General features: G+C 41.1%; 2 protein-coding genes across 2 annotated transcripts; both read right to left on the minus strand.

The window, feature by feature from the left end:
• Positions 1–1,096: 1,096 nt before the first annotated feature.
• Positions 1,097–8,015, minus strand: LOC109907157 (akirin-1A). The gene is made up of 5 exons (XM_020504962.2): positions 7,325–8,015; positions 3,606–3,752; positions 3,086–3,217; positions 2,750–2,821; positions 1,097–2,659 (listed from the first exon to the last, which is right to left on the minus strand). The coding sequence occupies exons 1-5, from the start codon at positions 7,527–7,529 to the stop codon at positions 2,649–2,651; spliced, it is 567 nt and encodes a 188-aa protein (XP_020360551.1). The 5' UTR covers positions 7,530–8,015; the 3' UTR covers positions 1,097–2,648.
• Positions 8,016–11,951: 3,936 nt separating this feature from the next.
• On the minus strand, positions 11,952–18,645 carry LOC109907159 (serine/arginine-rich splicing factor 10). The gene is made up of 6 exons (XM_020504963.2): positions 18,468–18,645; positions 15,172–15,276; positions 14,123–14,226; positions 13,723–13,900; positions 13,535–13,591; positions 11,952–13,253 (listed from the first exon to the last, which is right to left on the minus strand). The coding sequence occupies exons 1-6, from the start codon at positions 18,530–18,532 to the stop codon at positions 12,953–12,955; spliced, it is 810 nt and encodes a 269-aa protein (XP_020360552.1). The 5' UTR covers positions 18,533–18,645; the 3' UTR covers positions 11,952–12,952.
• Between the last annotated feature and the right edge of the window lie 1,405 nt (positions 18,646–20,050).

Genomic DNA, 20,050 nt, shown 5'->3' on the forward strand with positions numbered 1-20,050 from the left:
CACCACCGATAAATCCATGATAATCGAAAACTTCAACAAGCATTTCTCAACGGCAGGCCATGCCTTCCTCCTGGCTACTCCAATCTTGGCCAACAGCTCCCTCCCCCCCCGCAGCTACTCACCCAAGCCTCCCCAGCTTCTCCTTTACCCAAATCCAGATAGCAGATGTTCTGAAAGAGCTGCAAAACCTGGACCCGTACAAATCAGCTGGGCTTGACAATCTGGACCCTCTATTTCTGAAACTATCCGCCGCCATTGTCGCAACCACTATTACTAGCCTGTTCAATCTCTCATATCGTCTGAGATCCCCAAGGATTGGAAAGCTGCCACAGTCATCCCCCTCTTCAAAGGGGGAGACACCCTGGACCCAAACTGTTATAGACCTATATCCATCCTGCCCTGCCCATCTCAGGTCTTCAAAAGCCAAGTCAAACAGATCACTGACCATCTCGAATCCCACCGTACCTTCTCCGCTGTGCAATCTGGTTTCCGAGCCGGTCACGGGTGCACCTCAGCCACGCTCAAGGTACTAAACGATATAACCGCCATCGATAAAAGACAGTACTGTGCAGCAGTCTTCATCGACCTGGCCAAGGCTTTCGACTCTGTCAATCATTCTTATCGGCAGACTCAGTAGCCTCGGTTTTTCTAATGACTGCCTGGCCTGGTTCACCAACTACTTTGCAGACAGAGTTCAGTGTGTCAAATCGGAGGCCATGTTGTCCGGTCCGGATTTAGATAAAGCAAAATGCTATGAGAACAGGTTGTTCTACCAGGTTTGTTGTTGGTTTAATTGTGAAGCCATAGAAAATGGAAGTCTCCCGCCCATACCAATTGTTCTTGAGTAGCTTCGAGCAATCATAACTGTGTACTTCGACAGTACATTGAATATATTGGACCCTTTCGATACTAGAAATCTTTCAAGTATTTGTGATACTGTGTTTCATGGACTGATATTCTCCATAGTTATGAAAAATGTTTACCAAATGCTACATTAATGCTGTCCCCCAGTGCACTATTTTCATTTGCTACAAATAAACACTTGTGCCGACTCATAGTCTTCTAATTTAACTCACAAGAACTACATTCAAAATGATTCCCTTCAAATCAAGGCTTTATTTCAACAATGTTATAATTGTGTACAGCAAAACTGAGCTCAAAAGACACATTACATGTAGGACAATTAAAAAAATTGATTGGGTATTTTTGGATTAAAAGTTCATAGTAAGATCTTCTTGTAGAACTCAATCCAAAACCACACAATTAGAGAATCAAGTCTTCGTCTGTATAAAGAAATGGTTATAAAGGTCATAACTCATGATGCATTCAAAATGGTACTTCCTAATGGTAGGCTTGCACCCTATGTATACAGCTTGTAAAGAAGCACATTAGCTCATGTTTGAATGATGAAAATCATTTTTGTTTCAACCCAAAGCCATCCTTTAAAGACATACATTCACTGTATTCTGTATTAGTACTATGTAAAAGGACTAAATAACCCCCTTCAGTCCTAATCACAGGCTTTACAGAACACACCAGTATTATAGGATCCCCTGACTAATAACCCAAAACTAGTAATTTAATAGGGATATCAAGTAGTACATTAAGAGTTTATAAAATCATATGCAGAACATTCAATAAAAAAATAAAAAAAATAAAAGGGGACCAGCTACAGATTCAAAACTTTGAGAAGGTCACTACAATGAGTGTGTTTTCTTACAAACCTCTCAAGGGCCCAAGTATTATAGATACATGTTTTTTTAAAGGACTGCAGTTTCAACCGTGTGTATTTTGGACACAGTAATTTCAGAATAACTGCAGTTATACTTTACTCTGACCGCAATCTTTTTTTCTTGAATGGTGTTTTATTCCCAACCAAGAGAGGATAGGTGCAGTTTCCCCACATTTCATTCTCACATGAAACAAAGCCTCAACCATAGGCTATCCCTGTGAAAAGGATCTTAACCAGTCAACAAATGAGCCCTTCCAATCATGTTATTCTTGGGAGTAATAGCCTGCATATTTTATAAAGAGCTCGGTATAACGACACATGCTTTGCTGGCATCTCCTCAATTGCAGCATAATTGGGTAGAATGTCTGAACAAGAACCTTGCCAATTCCAAACAGATTCTCCTGGGGTTGACATGATCAGTTTCTGGAAAGGGTAGATCAATTGAAATATGCAAGACAAGGGAGTCAGCCATGTACAAAAATATGTTTGAAGAAAAGCAAAACTACAATTGCCCGTCTGTAGTACACTGAAGTACCCCCTGTATAACATCAAATACAATTTAGATAAAGCACAAAATGGCAAATAACTTTCATTTCTAAAAAATAAAAAATGGAAAAAAAAGGAGAACCACATTTTCATGTACGGTTGGTGAAGTGAGGATTCATGCTGCAGCAGTGAGTTTGGGAGGTTAAATAGAAGTCACATCAGCCTAGCTTTCTACAGCAATTTATTAAAAAGGAATGTCAACCATCCATCTCCCCCCCCAAAAAAGAGCACACCCACACAAGTACAACTCAGATTATTGAGTGTTAAAAGTCAAAAGAAAATCATAGTACTGAAGTAGTAAAGAAAAACGTGGAGATAGGCGAGCAGCAGTCTAGACGTGAGAGCAGGTAACTTCCTTATTTAAGATAGTTCATGAGACATCTGAAAAATAAGAAAATTATGATTTTAAAAACAGGCCCTGCAGAAACACAAGGATAAAAGTTAACGTGTTGTGATATCGTTGGAACTCACAGCTGGAGGGTCTGGCGCCATATTGTCTCATGATCTGGTCATGTGTGAACTTCACAAACGATTCATATTGTTCTGGGAAGGAACCAAAACATCAAATGATCTATGGAATTAAAACTATTAAACTGAGCTGTCTGACCATGAGATGTCAATCTGGGCCTGTATTCTTAAAGCCTTGAAGAGTAGGAGAGCCGATATGGCAATCAGGTCCCAACTCCCCCTTATGTAAACTGATTAATTATGGTCCAAAATGGTGAAACTGATCCTAGATCAGCACTCCTACTCAGATGCTTCATGAATCCTGGCACATATCTGTAAAGAGGAAGTCACTCAGTATACCTGCCAGTTTAGTGTTGAGGATTTGCTCATACTCTTCACGGATGTTCTCGTCATGGTCCTTGAGAATCCGTTCACACAGAGAGCCAACTTGGTGCAGTGTGAAACAGGGCTGGTCCCTCTTCACAGAAGAACCTGGAGAAACCATAACATGACAAGGAATGGTCTGTGGCCTGACAACTGCACATGCAAAATTCCAAATGGCACCCTATTCCCTTTATTGTGGACTACTTTTGACAGGGGCACTACATCAGGAATAGGGTGCCCTATGGATGGTTAAAAAGAACCACCTTACTAGGTCAGGATGTTGAAACATCTAGAATAAACACATGCAGAATTCTTAAGAATTTAACTCTGGTGGCTCTTATTCACCACACCAAAAAAACAAGACAGCAGTGTGTGTGTTATTCATCCCTACAGTGAGACAGCACAGTGTGTGTGTTATTCATTCTTACAATCATTTATTTGCCATCAGATGCTAACGGCATCTCGTTCAGCTTGGTGGGAGTGCATGAAAACACACCTGGTTGGGCACTTGGTGCCATGAAGCCAGGGCTTTGGCCTGGGCCATCACTTAGACTCTGGGACTGGCTCTGGTTGAAGGCCCCCTCAAGCTTCCGCCTCCTCTGATAGCGGCTGTATTCTTGCCTGAGATTCTGGACAATCTGCTCTGTGGAGAAGAGAAACAGAAAACGTAATCTTAACATGATTGGCGTATCCTGGAATGAGTGTTTCCTCACGCATCAACCCAGGCCTCCCACATGTCTCTCGGTTGCGTGATAAAACATGGTCACATGCATGCACCTAATCAATCCATCATTTTCAATTTGGTAGGTAGATGGATGTATAAATGACTTCCTAGCAGTGGTGTAAAGTACTTAAGTAAAAATACTCAATTTCGACATAAGTTGTCTTTTGTGGTATCTGTACTTTACAACTTTTACTTCACTACATTCCTAAAGAAAAGAATGTACTTCATACCCGACACCCAAAAGTACTTGTTACATTTTGAATGCAGGACAGGAAAATGGTCCAATTCATGCACTCATCATGACCAGGGCATCCCTACCACCTCTGATCTGGCACTCACTAAACACACGTTTGTAAAAAATAAATATATATATATATATATATTTTTTTTTTTTTTTAAGTCTGAGTGTTGGAGTGTGCCCCTGGCTATCCATAAATTAAAAAAGTGCCGTTTGCTTAATTTAAGGAATTTTAAATGATTTCTGCTACCAAGCTAAAACAGGAAGTACCAGTGACTCGCTCAATACGGAAGTGGTCAGATGTGGATGCTACACTGTAGTACCGTTTTGCTAGCACAGACTGGAATATGTTCCGGGATTCATCCAATAGCATTGAGGAGTGCACCACCTCAGTCACCAGCTTCTTCAATAAGTGCATTGACGACGTCGTCGTCCCTACAGTGACCGTATGTACAGTACCAGTCAAAAGTTGAGACTCCTACTAATTTCTGGGGTTCCTTATTTGTAGTATTTTCTACATTGTCAAATAATAGTGAAGACAAAAAAACTGGACCGTTCGCACTACCCTCTGTAGTGCCTTGCGGTCGGAGTCCGAGCAGTTGCCATAACAGGCAGTGATGCTACCAGTCAGGATTAGAGGTCGACCAATTATGATTTTTCAATGCCGATACCGATTATTGGAGGACCAAAAAAGCCGATACCAATTTTTTTATTTGTAATAATGACAATTACAACAATACTGAATTAACACTTATTTTAAATTAATATAAAATATCAATAAAATCAATTTAGCCTCAAATAATGAAACATGTTCAAATAATGCAAAAAACAGTGTTGGAGAAGAAAGTAATATGTGCCATGTAAAATATACCTTTCATATACCTTAAGCTATTGGATGTTCTTATAGGCACTATAGTTTTGCCAGTGTAACAGTATAGCTTCCGTCCCCCTCCTCGAACCAGGAACACATCGACAACAGCCACACTCGAAGCATCGTTACCCATCGCTCCACAAAAGCCACGGACCTTGCAGAGCAAGGGGAATAACTACTCAAAAATCTAAAAGCGAGTGATGTTTGAAACAGTATTAGCACGCACCCAGCTAACTAGCTAGCCATTTCACATTGGTTACACCAGCCATTAGGCTGATAGGCTTGAAGTCATAAACAGAGCTGTGCTTGCGAAGAGCTGCTGGCAAAACGCACGAAAGTGCTGTTTGAATGAATGATTACGGGCCTGCTGCTGCTCAGTCAGACTGCTCTATCAAATCATAGACTTAATTATAACATAATAACACACAGAAATACGAGCCTTCGGTCATTAATATGATCGAATCCAGAAACTATCATTTAAAAAACAAAACGTTTATTATTTCAGTGAAATACGGAACCGTTTGGTATTTTATCTAACGGGTGGCATCCATAAGTCTAAATATTCTTGTTACATTGCACAACCTTCAATTTATGTCATAATTACGTAAAATTCTGGCAAATTAGTTCGCAATGAGCCAGGCAGCCCAAACTTGCATAAGTATAAACACCATGGGATCACACAGCCGTCATACCGCTCAGGAAGGAGACGCGTTCTGTCTCCTAGAGAGGAACGTACTTTGGTGCGAAAAATGCAAATCAATCCCAGAACAGCAGCAAAGGACATTGTGAAGATGGAGGAAACGGGTACAAAAGTATCTATAGCCACAGTAAAACGAGTCCTATATCGACATAACCTGAAAGGCTGCTCAGCAAGGAAGGAGCCACTGCTCCAAAACTGCCATAAAAAAGCCAGACTATATGGTTTGCAACTGTACATGGGGACAAAGATGGTACTTTTTGGAGAGGGGAGGGGGGGGGGGGTGGCAGCATCATGTTGTGAGGGTGCTTTGCTGCAGTTCACAGAATAGATGGCATCATGAGGAAAGAAAATTACGTGGATATATTGAAGCAACATCTCAAGACATCAGTCAGGAAGTTAACGCTTGGTTGCAAATGGGTCTTCCAAATGGACAATGACCCCAAGCATACTTCCAAAGTTGTGGCAAAATGACTTAAGGACAACAAAGTCAAGGTATTGGAGTGGTCATCACAAAGCCCTGACCTTAATCCCATAGAAAATGTGTGGGCAGAACTGAAAAGGTGTGTGCGAGCAAGGAGGCCTACAAACCTGACTCAGTTACACCAGCTCTGTCAGGAGGAATGGGCCAAAATTCACCCAACTTATTGTGGGAAGCTTGTGGAAGTCTACCTGAAACGTTTGACCCAAGTAAAAAAATGTAAAGGCAACACTACCAAATACTCATTGAGAGCATGTAAACTTCTAACCCACCGGGAATGTGATGAAAGAAATAAAAGCTGAAATAAATCACTGATAATTCTAATGTTTCAGTCTTAAAGTAAAGTGGTGATCCTAACTGACCTAAGACAAGGAATTTTTACTAGGATTAAATGTCAGGAATTGTGAAAAATGTAAAATTGTTTCAATGTATTTGGCTAAGGTGTATGCAAACTGACTTAAACTGTATCTACTAGGCAATGTCAGTTAACAATTAATCAAAAGGCCACCCGGACAATTTGCATTGACACCCCCTTTGTTTTTACACTGCTGTTACTCCCTGTTTGCTATCCGTGCATAGTTACTTTACCCTTACCTACATGTACAAATTACCCTGACTAACCTGTACCCCCGCACATAGACTCTTACCCTAACCTCATTGTTATTATGTAACTTTTTTAAACTTCAAGTTTATTTAGTAAATATTTTCTTAATTATATTTCTTGACCTGCATTGTTGGTTAAGGGCTTGTCGTAAAGGAACACCTGTTGTATTTGGCGCATGCGACAAAATAGAATTTGATTCGATTTTTGACATGCAAAAACATTGAGACATATACTCAAGTAGAATTTTACCAGGTGACTTTCACTTGAGTCATTTTCTATTTTAGATATCGTTACTTTTACTAAAGTATGACAATTGGGTACTTTTTCTTCCACCCACCACTGTTTCCTACCTAGGTATTGTCATCGACTAGAAACGAATTGACATAGCTAGCTAGGATAAACATGTTACAATCAGGGCCGGGTTCATTCTGGCAAACTTGTGAGTTGAGACTAGTGGCTAACGTTTGCTAACTACATATTATATTTGTATGCCTTTTACATCATAATGATCTTGTCTTGCTTCAGTGTAGGCCTATTAGCTACAGCCTTTAAAAATCAGGCTTAATTATTATTAGATTAGAATTCGGGCAATCGACTAACCTGGGGTGAGCCTGTGTTCTCCTCCACAAGTCGATTGGGGTGACATCGAACTGTTGTCACCTGTAGCAGACAGCAGGTTGCATCGCTTTGGAGACGGGGAGACCGGAGTCCCTGGCAGATCGCTGCACCTTCGCCGTTTTGGAGATTGAGGGCTGTGAAGGGCCTCCAACTCCACTGAACGCTTCAAAGTAGCTGTGCACGCCATGGTAGCTAACTTTGTCCAGAAAACAACTTCTTTTTGGGGGGAGGGGTGTCGGTCAAAATGTAGGATAGCTGCTAATAGTAACTGAGTAAATGAAGATTGGCTGTCCCGTCTTGCGCTTTCTTGTCTTCTAATTTATTTTTCTCAGTGTTTTGTTAAATTACTCGCTTGCTAAATAACAACGTTCAAATGGCGTCTTCTTCCATCTAACTTTCGTTTTAAGGCAGATGTCACACCTTTAATTGCCTTCACCGCCACTTACTGGGCGGAGTTCAGACCGAAATATGAATTTTGCTTCCTTTAAAAAAAGTTAACACAGCTAGCTAGCTGACCGATTTAAGTAATATCTTTACTTTATCAAATTAAACGTATTTTCTTTTAACAACCAAAATGATAAGTTCAACGTTAGCCAGCTAATAATAGGCGATATAGCTTGCATAATATAGCTGCCCGCTCCTAGTGTTCTCCCAAAGCCACGCAGCTAATACTAATTAGTAATTTAATAACATCTATATGAGCTATGCAGGCATTAGCTAATGTTTCCCAACGATTATGGATACACTGACAAGATACATGTCTCTCCGCCCTGACAATGGGAGTCGTTGTCCACAAAGCAGTCTAGTAATATGCATGTCAATCTCATGGCTCAAAGTGGAGGAGAGATTGACTTGATCACTACTTATTTTTGTAGGAAGTGTTAACAAGCTGAATGCACCGAACTGTCTGTTTAATAAACTACTAGCACACAGCTCGGACACCCATGCATACCCACAAGACATACCACCAGACTTCACAAAGTCCAGAACAGACTATGGTAGGCGCACAGTACTACACAGAGCCATGACTACATGGAACTCTAATTCCACATCAGGTAACTGATGCAGCAGTAGAATCATATATTTCTTTAATACAAATACACCTTATGGAACAGCGGGTACTGTGATACACACAAACGCTAGTACACGCACTCTACATACACGTACATTGTAATATTGTTGTATGGTGGTATTATACGTTTTGTATTGTAGATATGTAGTGGTGTACTAATGTTATATGATGTACTGTTTTATATTTTAGTTTTTTGGTGTAATGTGTAAACTGGATTGTTTTATGCCTTAATGTGTTTGGACCCCAGGATAATTAGCTGCGGCAGGCAGCAGCTATTGGGGATCCCAATTAAAGACAAATACAAAAACTCAAATAAGCCGTACATTTTTGGGGGGACCAAATTCGACACTCTCATTGACCTCCATACAAGAACTCCTTGCTTGGTAGGCGAAACAAGGAAAAAACGCCACCTGCTGGAGAGAGACAGATTTTCCGCCGAGTTGGGCCTCTCTTTATCCTCTACGTAACCTCGTTAGTCTGGGTCGTCACTAGTTACTACCGCCACAAAGTCATAGTCCATCGCTAAACTCCGCGTATTTCTAAAAAGTATCTTCTTAAAATCAGATTTGAACCTTAACCGAAACCTTAAACACACTACTAACCTTATGCCTAACATTAAATTATGACCAAAAAATGTTAATGAATTTTTACCATAGCCAATTATGCCATTATGGCTGTAGTAACTAGTGACAAATGACCATCGGTCTGGAAATCATTGGTCTGGGTCGCATAGTTAAAGTCAATAAACTGCACTAACGTTAGTTCATCATGAAATGATTGACTTGCTATTATTAACTTTAGCCGCTCATTGATCCACTTTCCAGGTACAAAGTAGTCTAGTGTTTGCGGAGGTTGACTGATGTTCAACACAGAAAAACACAAACACCATAACATCAGTACAGAACAAAGCAATGGCATGTGTCATAACTGAGGGTCACTCTCTACTTGGTTCAGAGCCATAGGCTAGTATCTTTAACATACGTCTCTGAACTGGTTAGTTAGTGATGCTTTTGTATCCAAGCATGTTTTTATTTACATTTTAAATATCTTACCAGGTGACAAAGTAAAGTCAGCATTGGTAGGAGGACCGTGTCAACACGCAGCAGAGCAGGGGCAAGGTTCCAGTCTATGACCAACATGGACATGCAGCATCAAGGAGCAGTGTAACAGTTATACTGAGGTTCATTCTGATTCTGCTCGCAAAAAGAAGATTACAATAAGTTGATTCACAACTGAGCACATTGGCATTGGAAGTAAACTGGATAGCTTTGTTGACAAGATGTCTCAAAAGTATATATCATTTCAATAATCAGGTCAATTGTTCACAAGAAGAAGAAAGAGAGATCTCTCTGTAGTATGCAGAAGCCTCAGGTAGAAGACACCAGCAGAGACCAACAACAATACACATTTTCTCCCATATAACCAGAACTGTGCTGGTGGTGTTGTTGTATCTGACCTAAACACATGGAAACAATCTTCTTATTTCTTAGTATGTTCAGGTAGTCCCTCTCCGTTTCCGCCCCTTTGCTTCTGTTTGGTTCCTAGTGAATACGACCCAGTCAGATTAACGTTTTTGTACTCTTTGATTGTCAGGAGTAGGAGCTTGTGGGAAGTTAAACCAATGTTTGTAATTTTCACAGCAACCTGTGATGCACTTATAACCAGTTCTGGCTATTTGAAAAGCTCAAACTGAATCTTTATTGAAATTCACCATGAAAGATTACAATCAGTTGACTCACAACTGAGCGCATTGGAAGAAAACTGGATAGCTTTGTTGGCAAAATGTCTCAAAGTATATCTCATTTGAATAATCTGGTCAATTGCCAATGTGCCTACATTGATGAATTGTAGAACGAGTGTGTGTGACACATACAGTACAACCTTTCATATATCAATGTTGTATAAACACCACATCATTTGCTTAGAAGTTTATGAAAACTGAGCAAAATTGGACATACTGTAGAACAAAGATTAGGAGTACTGTTATCTGGACACCCCTCCCCACTCACCTTCCTGGTTATAGTAAAATGTGTGTACAGCACAGCAGGCTCAGCAATACTTGTGTTTTTGGGGAGTCAGGGCAGTAGAAGGAAGCAGCAGTCAGGGCAGTAGAAGGAAGCAGCAGTCAGAGCAGTAGAAGGAAGCAGCAGTCAGAGCAGTAGAAGGAAGCAGCAGTCAGAGCAGTAGAAGGAAGCAGCAGTCAGAGCAGTAGAAGGAAGCAGCAGTCAGACCAGTAGAAGGAAGCAGCAGTCAGAGCAGTAGAAGGAAGCAGCAGTCAGAGCAGTAGAAGGAAGCAGCAGTCAGAGCAGTAGAAGGAAGCAGCAGTCAGACCAGTAGAAGGAAGCAGCAGTCAGAGCAGTAGAAGGAAGCAGCAGTCAGAGCAGTAGAAGGAAGCAGCAGTCAGAGCAGTAGAAGGAAGCAGCAGTCAGAGCAGTAGCAGTCAGAGCAGTAGAAGGAAGCAGCAGCCAGAGCAGTAGAAGGAAGCAGCAGTCTTGTTGTATTAAGTCTGCAGTCCCTCTTGGTTGCCCTGCCTCATTGCTACTAACCTGGTCCCATATCAGTTTGTGCTCTTGCCTACTCCATTGTTTGGCATTAGTTGACAAGGGAGCAGAAACAGACCGACACCCAGGCTATATTGTTACTGCTTGTTGTTCTGTGAAGTAATGGAGTAATGCACATACCAAGCGTTGGCACTTAATAGAGCATCTGACCTCAACGTTGGAGGAACTATTTTGCTGTCAATTGGTATTCTACCGCAGCAATACTACTTAGTTTCAACTGTTTTTGTTGCTGTCTGTAGCGGAGTGTATTATGTAATATTTTCACCAATTTAATTGTTTTTTTTGTTGAGGACTGTCATTCATTTCTGTAGAAACAGTGCTTTCTGTGCTCCCCCTTCTTGGGCATTTTATACAAAGCAATCGTGATCACGGAAAGTATGAGCAATGATCTGGGAAAACTATGCACAGCACAGACGGGATTAAAATAGATTTTCTTTTGTATTGGAAAAATAAGCATTATCACTTATCACCCACACTTGCAGTTGCTATGGTTACCTTACACATCCCATTGCAAAATGTAGTATTTTATGTACCAAAACGTACAAGTTAAAATTGGAATCAAATGGAACATGTAAGCAATTGAGTAGAATATTTGATTGATATATTTTAATGTTTTGGTTACTTTGCTGTTGTTCCAATTGTTCAGCTCAGTTCAAAGTTTAGGCTTCATACAAAATTCAAATCCTTTTCATTTTAGCCATCCAACTTATATTTAGATTTTTTGAATAAGCTTTATCAAGATGAAAATGATTCCTCCCGAATCACATGGAATCACATGTATGGTATTAGCATTCAAGGTATTTTGTGTATAGTGATATTACAGAATCAAATAGATGGCCAGGTACAGATATCCTCGGATTTAAGTCGACGTCTCAGTAAGACTGATGATTGCACACCGTATTGAATTGTAAAACATCCTCACATGCAGAAATGCAGGGAAACAATGTCTGATAGAATGTCACCCAAACTAGATAGCTACCATTCATTTTTACACATTTATTACTCAAGATACAGTTGCATATACAGTGGAGTATAACTGATATCTAGAAGGAAGGAAGACTACACTTCTTGAGTTGCTGTCGAAGGAAACAAAGATTATAGAATAATACAAGCCACCATAGGAACCGTTGAGTATGAAGCACTAACACAGAGAGAAGGATCAAGGTCATGTTTTTATGTCAGAAAACAATACAAAATACAACAGGCTATGTAAAAACCATAGCAACTAAAGCAAACCTTCAGTTGACAGGATGACACTACTGAAATGATTCTAGAATTCCTGGAAGGCATGAAAATTAGGGCTATCAGAATGTATTAAATCAAAACAGGACTAACATGGGCCTGTATCGCTGAACAAAAAAAACAGCATTAGAAAATAACTGTCCCACCAGCGGCTAGCGGCTCTTATACAGGCCAGGTAACTTACACTACAAATCATCCCAACTGTGTGGAACAGTGTCCAATGTACCCGACCTAGACAGTCACGGTAATGATTTTAGTGACAAGGGCCAGGATTCAATCTGATCAGCCCTTTTCAGCTATGCAACTTTAAAAAGCAATATTCCCTCGTTTGCCAAGACTGCATTCATAGTAAACGCTGCATGTGTTTTGCTCAAACGGAAATTACCTTTAAAATGTCATGTGTCATTACACAAACCTACCACTGATGGAATGCAATCCTGGCCTTGATCTTGGCTTGTACAGTACTTATAACCCTGGGTCTTATGAAAGACAACCCTTTTACATAAGATATAATGACTAGAAACAGAGGGTGTAAATGACAGGACATTTCTGGGATTGATGGATTTAAAAACAGAAGCATACCATGTTTGTCTTTCCTCAAAGGGAATAAACGGGGGAAAAAACAAAGGAATATCATTTTTGCAAACAAAAACAAACAAACCAACCAACAACTGTTCCATGAACATTCAATTATCCAGCAAGAAAACTACTGTCAAAAAGATCCAACAAACATGTTTAGTGTCCCCCTGACTTGCGCCCAGTCCAGGACCTGGAGCGAGAGCGGGACCGTGAGAGGGAACGGGAACGCGAGCGGGACAAGGAACGCATACGGGACGACGCCTCGTCCCGAGGCTCATAGCCACCGGGGGCTTGGTGGAAGTCGCCATCTTGTGGGCTCAGGGACTTGGAGTGGGAACGAGACTTTCCTCTGGACTCCCTCTGGGCCCTGGATCTGGAGTGAGAAGGGGAGCGGGACTGGCTGTGAGGGGAGTGCCCAGGAGGGGGTCGTCTGTGGTCACGTGGGGGTGGCCTGTGCCTGCGTAAAGAACAAAACCATTGGATTATTAGAATCACGCTTCCACTGACGAAGACAACAAAAGTGACAGAAGATCACAGCCAACTAATGATTGATAGATGAATTGAAAGTGCCCAGAACATGGCTCTGTGTACCTCCCAAATAGGTCCATATTCCCTATATAATGCACTACTTTTGAATAAAGCCCAATAAATCCTGGTCAAAAGTAATGTACAATATAGGGAATAGAGGTGCCATTTGGGATGCAATCATTGTCAGTGGTTCAGCTGTGAAGGACCCACCTGTCGTTTTCCGGGCTCCTGCTTCTTCCTCTACCACCATACATCCTTCCACGGGAGCTGGGTAACAAAAGTATATTGTCAAGCAGAATGTACTCATCAGAACTGACATTTTATAGAAGCTTCGCAGCTTGAACCCCCCCCAAATAGAGTTATTTGAAGCAGTTGGAAAACACTAGAAAGGGCCTTACTCTCTGGGACTCTCAGAGCGTCTGGGCCGGCGCTCGTAGGATGGGCTGCGTGACCTGCGTCTTTGGTAGCTACGGCTGCGAGAGCGCCTACGACGGCTGTCCCGATCATAATCACGATCATCATGCCGCGAAGAGCTGCGCGAAGATCCCCCCTCTTTCCCTTGCATCTGATTGGGTGCTGTGATGGAAAAATAAAAAGGGTGCTTGGGTAAAGAGATAAAAACCCAACTAGCAGACATACAGTACCAAATGCTTTAGCTCTACTTGAAAGTATTACAGCTGTACCACGTCAGGTAGGAAATACATGTATTTGAACTTACAGCTGAAAGTAAAATCAGTAAATTGCTCGATATGGTACATAGTTACTTCAGCAAACAATAAATTGGGGTAACTGTCTTACTCTTTCGATCTCCCTGCGCGAACTGGATTTCAATCTGTCGGCCACACACCCACTTCCTGTCCAGGTTGTGAAGAGCATCTTCTGCGTCGCGCACATCTTCAAACTTGCTGAGCTGTTAAGGTTCTTACCTTCTGGTCTTATGTGGTTAAATTCTTTTCAGCACAACTGTTGTAATACAATGCATCTTCTGCCACTTAATCATAAGGGAAGCCATATTGGCTGACAGTATAAAGCTAAACGTAGGTTCTGGAACAATTGTTAAGTGCATGTTGGGTTCTTCTGAAGATTAAAGATGAGGCAAACATGTTTCAATAATGTGTTGCTAATTTTATGGCCTTTACCAAGTAACCAATACTGCTTTAGTTTCAAATGATATTGTTGAGTGCAAAATATATTGATAAGAGTACAATTATAATTTCTTAGTTCAATTAAGAATCAAATTTAGCATATTGGCTATGTATTGATGGCTTTTCCTGTAATATTTGTCGATTCATTTTTTTTGGAGAGGATACAAAATAATTCAGGTTTGTTACCTTAAACACGCTCGACTTTGACTTACATCTTGATCTTTAAGCTCTTTAACCGCCTCCCAGAAGAACTTGGGTTTCCTGCTCGTCTTTGCCCTTTAAAATCTCTTCCCTTTTCCTCTTTCTTTTGATGACATATCCAAGCCTCGACTCCGTCCCCCTTTTTCCTTTGTCTCTTCAAGCTTTAAATTCTCTTTCTTTTTCAACCTTTCTCCCTCTCTCTGTTTCTTGCATCCTGGCGGTCTTTTGCTGCTTGTCTTTAGATCTACTCTACACCGGACTTTCCACAACAACTGGATACCTTTACATTTTCTGGGGCAACAGAGAAATGTAAGTTAGATATTAAAAAGTTCTTCAGCGTGTACATACAGAAAACAGTCACAGCAAATCAATTATACAACCAAAACTCAATGCTTGAAGACACCGTCTGAGAAAGCATGTTAAGTTTTACACCACATTCAAAATTAAAACAAAAAGAGAAACACATATTTCATAACGCTCACTGTAGAAGGGAAAGGATATTGAATATATGCAAATCCTCTCGGTCGGCGTGAATAGAAGTCAAGTGGAATGTAGACATCTACTACAGGCCCATAGCGACCAAACTCACGCCGCAAATCCTCAGGCCTGAATACCGTAAATAGATAGAAATTTCACTTCAATGACCTGGAGGAAAAGTCTTAAGTTCCAGAATAAAGTGGCACCACCATGGGAGCCACGGACAGACCGCTGAGACCGGTGGTTTCTGTTGGGCAATATGAAGATACCACTTCTTTGCATTAAAAACACAATTTAAACTTTTTTTGAAGTTCATGCACACTCTGAAATGTATCTTAGTTCCAAGAATTGTTCAAATCCCCTGTGTTAGTAGCCCAAATGCCGGAAGATTGCAATATTTAGTTGTTTCAGCTTACCGGCCAATGGGAATATTATGCAGCCAGCTATACACTCGTATCCCCCGTGAATTTTAGGATACAATAATGAATTTGGCCTTTACTACTATAGTCCATACATAGGCATTGAATAACACATTCATAAATGGCAAAAAAAATGTCTTTGCTATATCTAGGAGGAGATAAGAGCTCAGGATTTTTTTATATTTTTTAGTAACATACTGGATTGCTTTAACACCAGTCAAAGGTTTGGACACACCTACTCATTCTCATTCTTGAATCAGGCCTTCAACCATGAAGGCCTGATTCACGCAGTCTCCTCTGAACTGTTGATGTTGAGATGTGCCTGTTAGTTGAACTCTGTGAAGCATTTATTTGGGCTGCAATTTCTGAGGCTGGTAACTCTAATGAACTTATCCTCTGCAGCAGAAGTAACTCTGGGTCTTCCTTTCCTGTGGCGGGCCTCATGAGAGCCAGTTTCTTCATAGCGCTTGATGGTTTTTGCGACTGCACTTGAAGAAACTTTCAAAGTTCTTCACATTTTTTGGACTGACTGACCTTCATGTCTTAAGAATTGGATTGTCTTATCTCTTTGCTTGTTTAAGCTGTTCTTGCCATAATATGAACCATCTTCTGTATACCACCCCTACGGTGACACAACACAACTGATTGGCTAAAACACATTAAGATAAGAAATTCCACAAATTAACTTTTAACAAGGCACTCCTGTTAATTGAAATGCATTCCAGGTGACTGACTACCTCATGAAGCTGTTTGAAAGAATGCCAAGAGTGTGTATCATCAAGGCAAAGGGTGGCTACTTTGAAGAATCTCACATCTAAAATATATTTTGATTTGTTTAACACTCTTTTGGTTACTACATGATTCCGTGTGTATTTTCATAATTTTGATGTCTTCACTATTATTCTACAATGTAGAAATAATAGTCACGAGTCCTGTGACATTTGTGGGAGTCGTAGAGCAAAACGGAGACGTGTTGGTGAGAATCTCACTTTTCCACAGTGGGGTCACAGTTAGTAGCCCAAACGTTACCCACAGAAGTTGACACAGATTGCACGGACTTCTGACCTGTGACAATTGTGGGGGCCGCAGAGCCAAACCGTGCAGACGTCTTCGTGAGAAGACCGATTTTCGGGATGTCTCATGGTCTGACAAACATCACTGTAGCTCGGTTATCTACCACCGCAGATGCGGAAGGCCGCGTATTGATATGCAGTTCATGCAACAAACAAAAAACATCTCTAACTTAAACTGACGGATATTGATGGATTGCTTTTTATTATGTTACTTAAATTGACACACCAGTGCAGCAATAGACTTGCAGCAGTCTCTCCCCCCGTTCTGATAGTTTCAATGGCATGTATTGGATTGGTTAGCATGAACTAATTTACAGAGCGATATTCAGTTTTAATAAGATGAAACATTTACGATGTGAAATTATCAAGTTTAAATTAGATTTAAAGGAGAATACAATGATTTTTAACCCACATTAATTCATGTAATGATTGTTTTGTTTACAGGTCTATTAAGTGATATGTTCATAAACTTGTGCAATCTGAAAAGTGTAATTAATAGTAAATAAATGATTATACATTTTTTTTTTTAAATGGATCCGAATGCTGCCACTAATAACCCCATTTCTCTCTCACTATGCCTGAGGATTCCTGGCTCTGCATGTCACCAATCCACCTGGTTGACCTGCCCATCCCATGCTGCAGGCTAGCTGGCTTGCCCTGGACTGATCTCTGACTACCATGCCTCTTACCACCACATCCCTTGACTGCCTAAAACATTAAATACCACCTGTCCTTACAGTCTTGAAGTGTTCACACCCTGTATTCATTATGGGTTTTAGGATGGATATCTGTAAAACACTGACAATTCCTGATGTAAAAAGGGCTCTACAAAATACATAAATCAGTTAAGATTGACACACCATATTTGTTAATCAAATAAATAATTTCAATATGTAAACAGACAATAAGCTGGACTGTGCATTATTCGAGGAGACAGTATACTGGCCTTGGTAAGGAAATTGTGATAGTGTGATGACAGATGACTGGGTGATATGGTACATGATATTATATTAAAGGATTTCTGGGAACAACTTATTTTGAAACTATCTTAACAGCTGTGGAGAAAGACTGCTGCAACATGATTGGTAGAACGCGATACGCAACATCCGGGACTAGCATTAGCCACAGTAGCATGGTAGTGGAAAATGGCGTTTTATTAATTAAAGTAGGTTATATATTTATAGCCTTGTCGACATTAAAACTATTATCGACTACTTTTTTCCCTGAATTGAGAATGTTTAAAGTATAAACCGGTCCACGGGGGAGATGAGTGTATAGTTGGCTGCATAACGTTGCATTCCCCTTTGGACAGTAAGGTTAAACCTCAGTATCGCCATCTACCTGCCTTTGGGCTACTGTGTTACTATGTGTAGGCCTGTGTATGTAGTGTTGTTCTTGCAAATAAAATACATGGCTGTTAACTAGATATGGGGAATATGTCATTCTAACAATCATATGTTTAAGCCATTTATATTAGAATTGCATAAAGCAAAAGCGGAGTTTATTTTCCCACCGAAGTGTGCACCGGAAGCTACAGCAAGCTAACGACGTTAGCTCATTAGGCAGGACAACTAACTACTTCGAAGTATTGCCAGATTGATATAAATACAAACGTATGTTTCAATCGGATCTAATGATAGTAGCTTTCTTTTGATTTTTATGGACTAGGATTTGAGTCTAGCCTCCTCTGGTCTAGCTACCCCGGTAAGGTCAAGTCAGGCCGAAGCGCGTGGCTAGCCGACTAGCATTGGGCTAATGTTAGCTAGCTCGGGGCGTCGAAGTATTTAGTTGACTCGACTAGGGGGATTTGTTCCAAATGTGTACTCACCTGGATTCATCGGAAATGTTTCTGATGAAAAGCGATGTATTTGGAGGTCTCAAATATCTGGCCATGTTCAAAATATTCAGCAAAAACGCAGCTTTACAGCAAATATTTCTGCTATGTTTTGGCTTTATGCGCAGACAGAGATTGTGGCGCAGCTACGTGGAAGAAGGAATGCGCAGGCGCGTGTTCTACTTCGCGCAATTGTAAGCAAGTGAAAGCGCAAACAAAATCAGCAACATCTGCTGTATCTTTTTAAAATTGTGTATAACCAGGGAGTCAGATGCGCCCTACATAAACACATAAATAAACACATTAGGTGCCGTTATCACAGCGTGCTGAGGAAGCAGCAATATCTGTAGGTACTGAGTAGGTGGTTTTGTTAAAGAGTAACATAAAATAATCTCGGTGGGTTTTGTTGCCAGTCCCAACTAGGTATGCTACCTGTAAACTGCCTGTAATTACGACACTTTTTTTTAGGTAAAATAATAATACAATTATAGAATTTTGTATCATTAATGCCTGCATTTTGAGGCGTTGGGCCAGTAACCGAAAGGTTGCTGGATCAAATTCCAGAGCTGAGAAGATGAAAAAGTATTTTTCTGCCCCTGAACAAACACTGTTCCCCGGTAGATCGTCATTGTAAATATAAATGTGTTCTTAAATAAAGTTAAATAAAAAACTCCATGCTTGCATAATAAATAAAAAAGATGTGTTGGCCTGAGCACTCTGGGGCAAGTTTTCATCAAGGATCTCTCTATACTTTGCTCCGTCCATCTTTCCCTCAATCCTGTCTCCCAGTCCCTGCCGGTGAAAAACATCCCCACAGCATGATGCTTCCACCACCATGCTTCACCGTAGGGATGGTGCCTGGTTTCCTCCAGACGTGACGCTTGGCATATCTCTCTGATTTGGTCCTGCCGTACATACCTACAAGTACGCTACGGTCACAAGACGCAGGCCTCCTAATTGTCCCTAGAATTTCTAAGCAAACAGCTGGAGGCAGGGCTTTCTCCTATAGCGCTCCATTTTTATGGAATGGTCTGCCTACCCATGTGAGAGACAGACTCGGTCTCGACCTTTAAGTCTTTATTGATTACTCATCTATTCAGTAGGTCATATGATTGAGTGTAATCTGGCCCAGGGGTGTGAAGGTGAACGGAAAGGCACTAGAGCAAAGAACCTCCCTTGCTGTCTCTGCCTGGCCGGTTCCCTTCTCTCCACTGGGATTCTCCGCCTCTAACCCTATTATGGGGGCTGAGTCACTGGCTTACTGGTGCTCTTCCATGCCGTCCCTAGGAGGGGTGTGTCACTTGAGTGGATTGAGTCACTGACTTGATCTTCCTGTCCGGGTTGGCGTCCCCCTCGGGTTCGTGCCGTGGGAGAGAACTTTGTAGGCTATACTTGGCTTTGTCTCAGGGTAGTAGGTTGGTGGTTTGAACATATCCCTCTAGTGGTGTGGGTGCTGTGCTTTGGCAAAGTGGGTGGGGTTATATCCTTTCTGGTTGGCCCTGTCTGGGGGTATCATCGGACGGGGCCACAGTGTCTCCCGACCCCCCCTGTCTCAGCCTCCAGTATTTATGCTACAA

This window comes from Oncorhynchus kisutch, linkage group LG17, assembly GCF_002021735.2.
Source record: "Oncorhynchus kisutch isolate 150728-3 linkage group LG17, Okis_V2, whole genome shotgun sequence".
In the NCBI taxonomy this organism is placed as follows: Eukaryota; Metazoa; Chordata; class Actinopteri; order Salmoniformes; family Salmonidae; genus Oncorhynchus; species Oncorhynchus kisutch.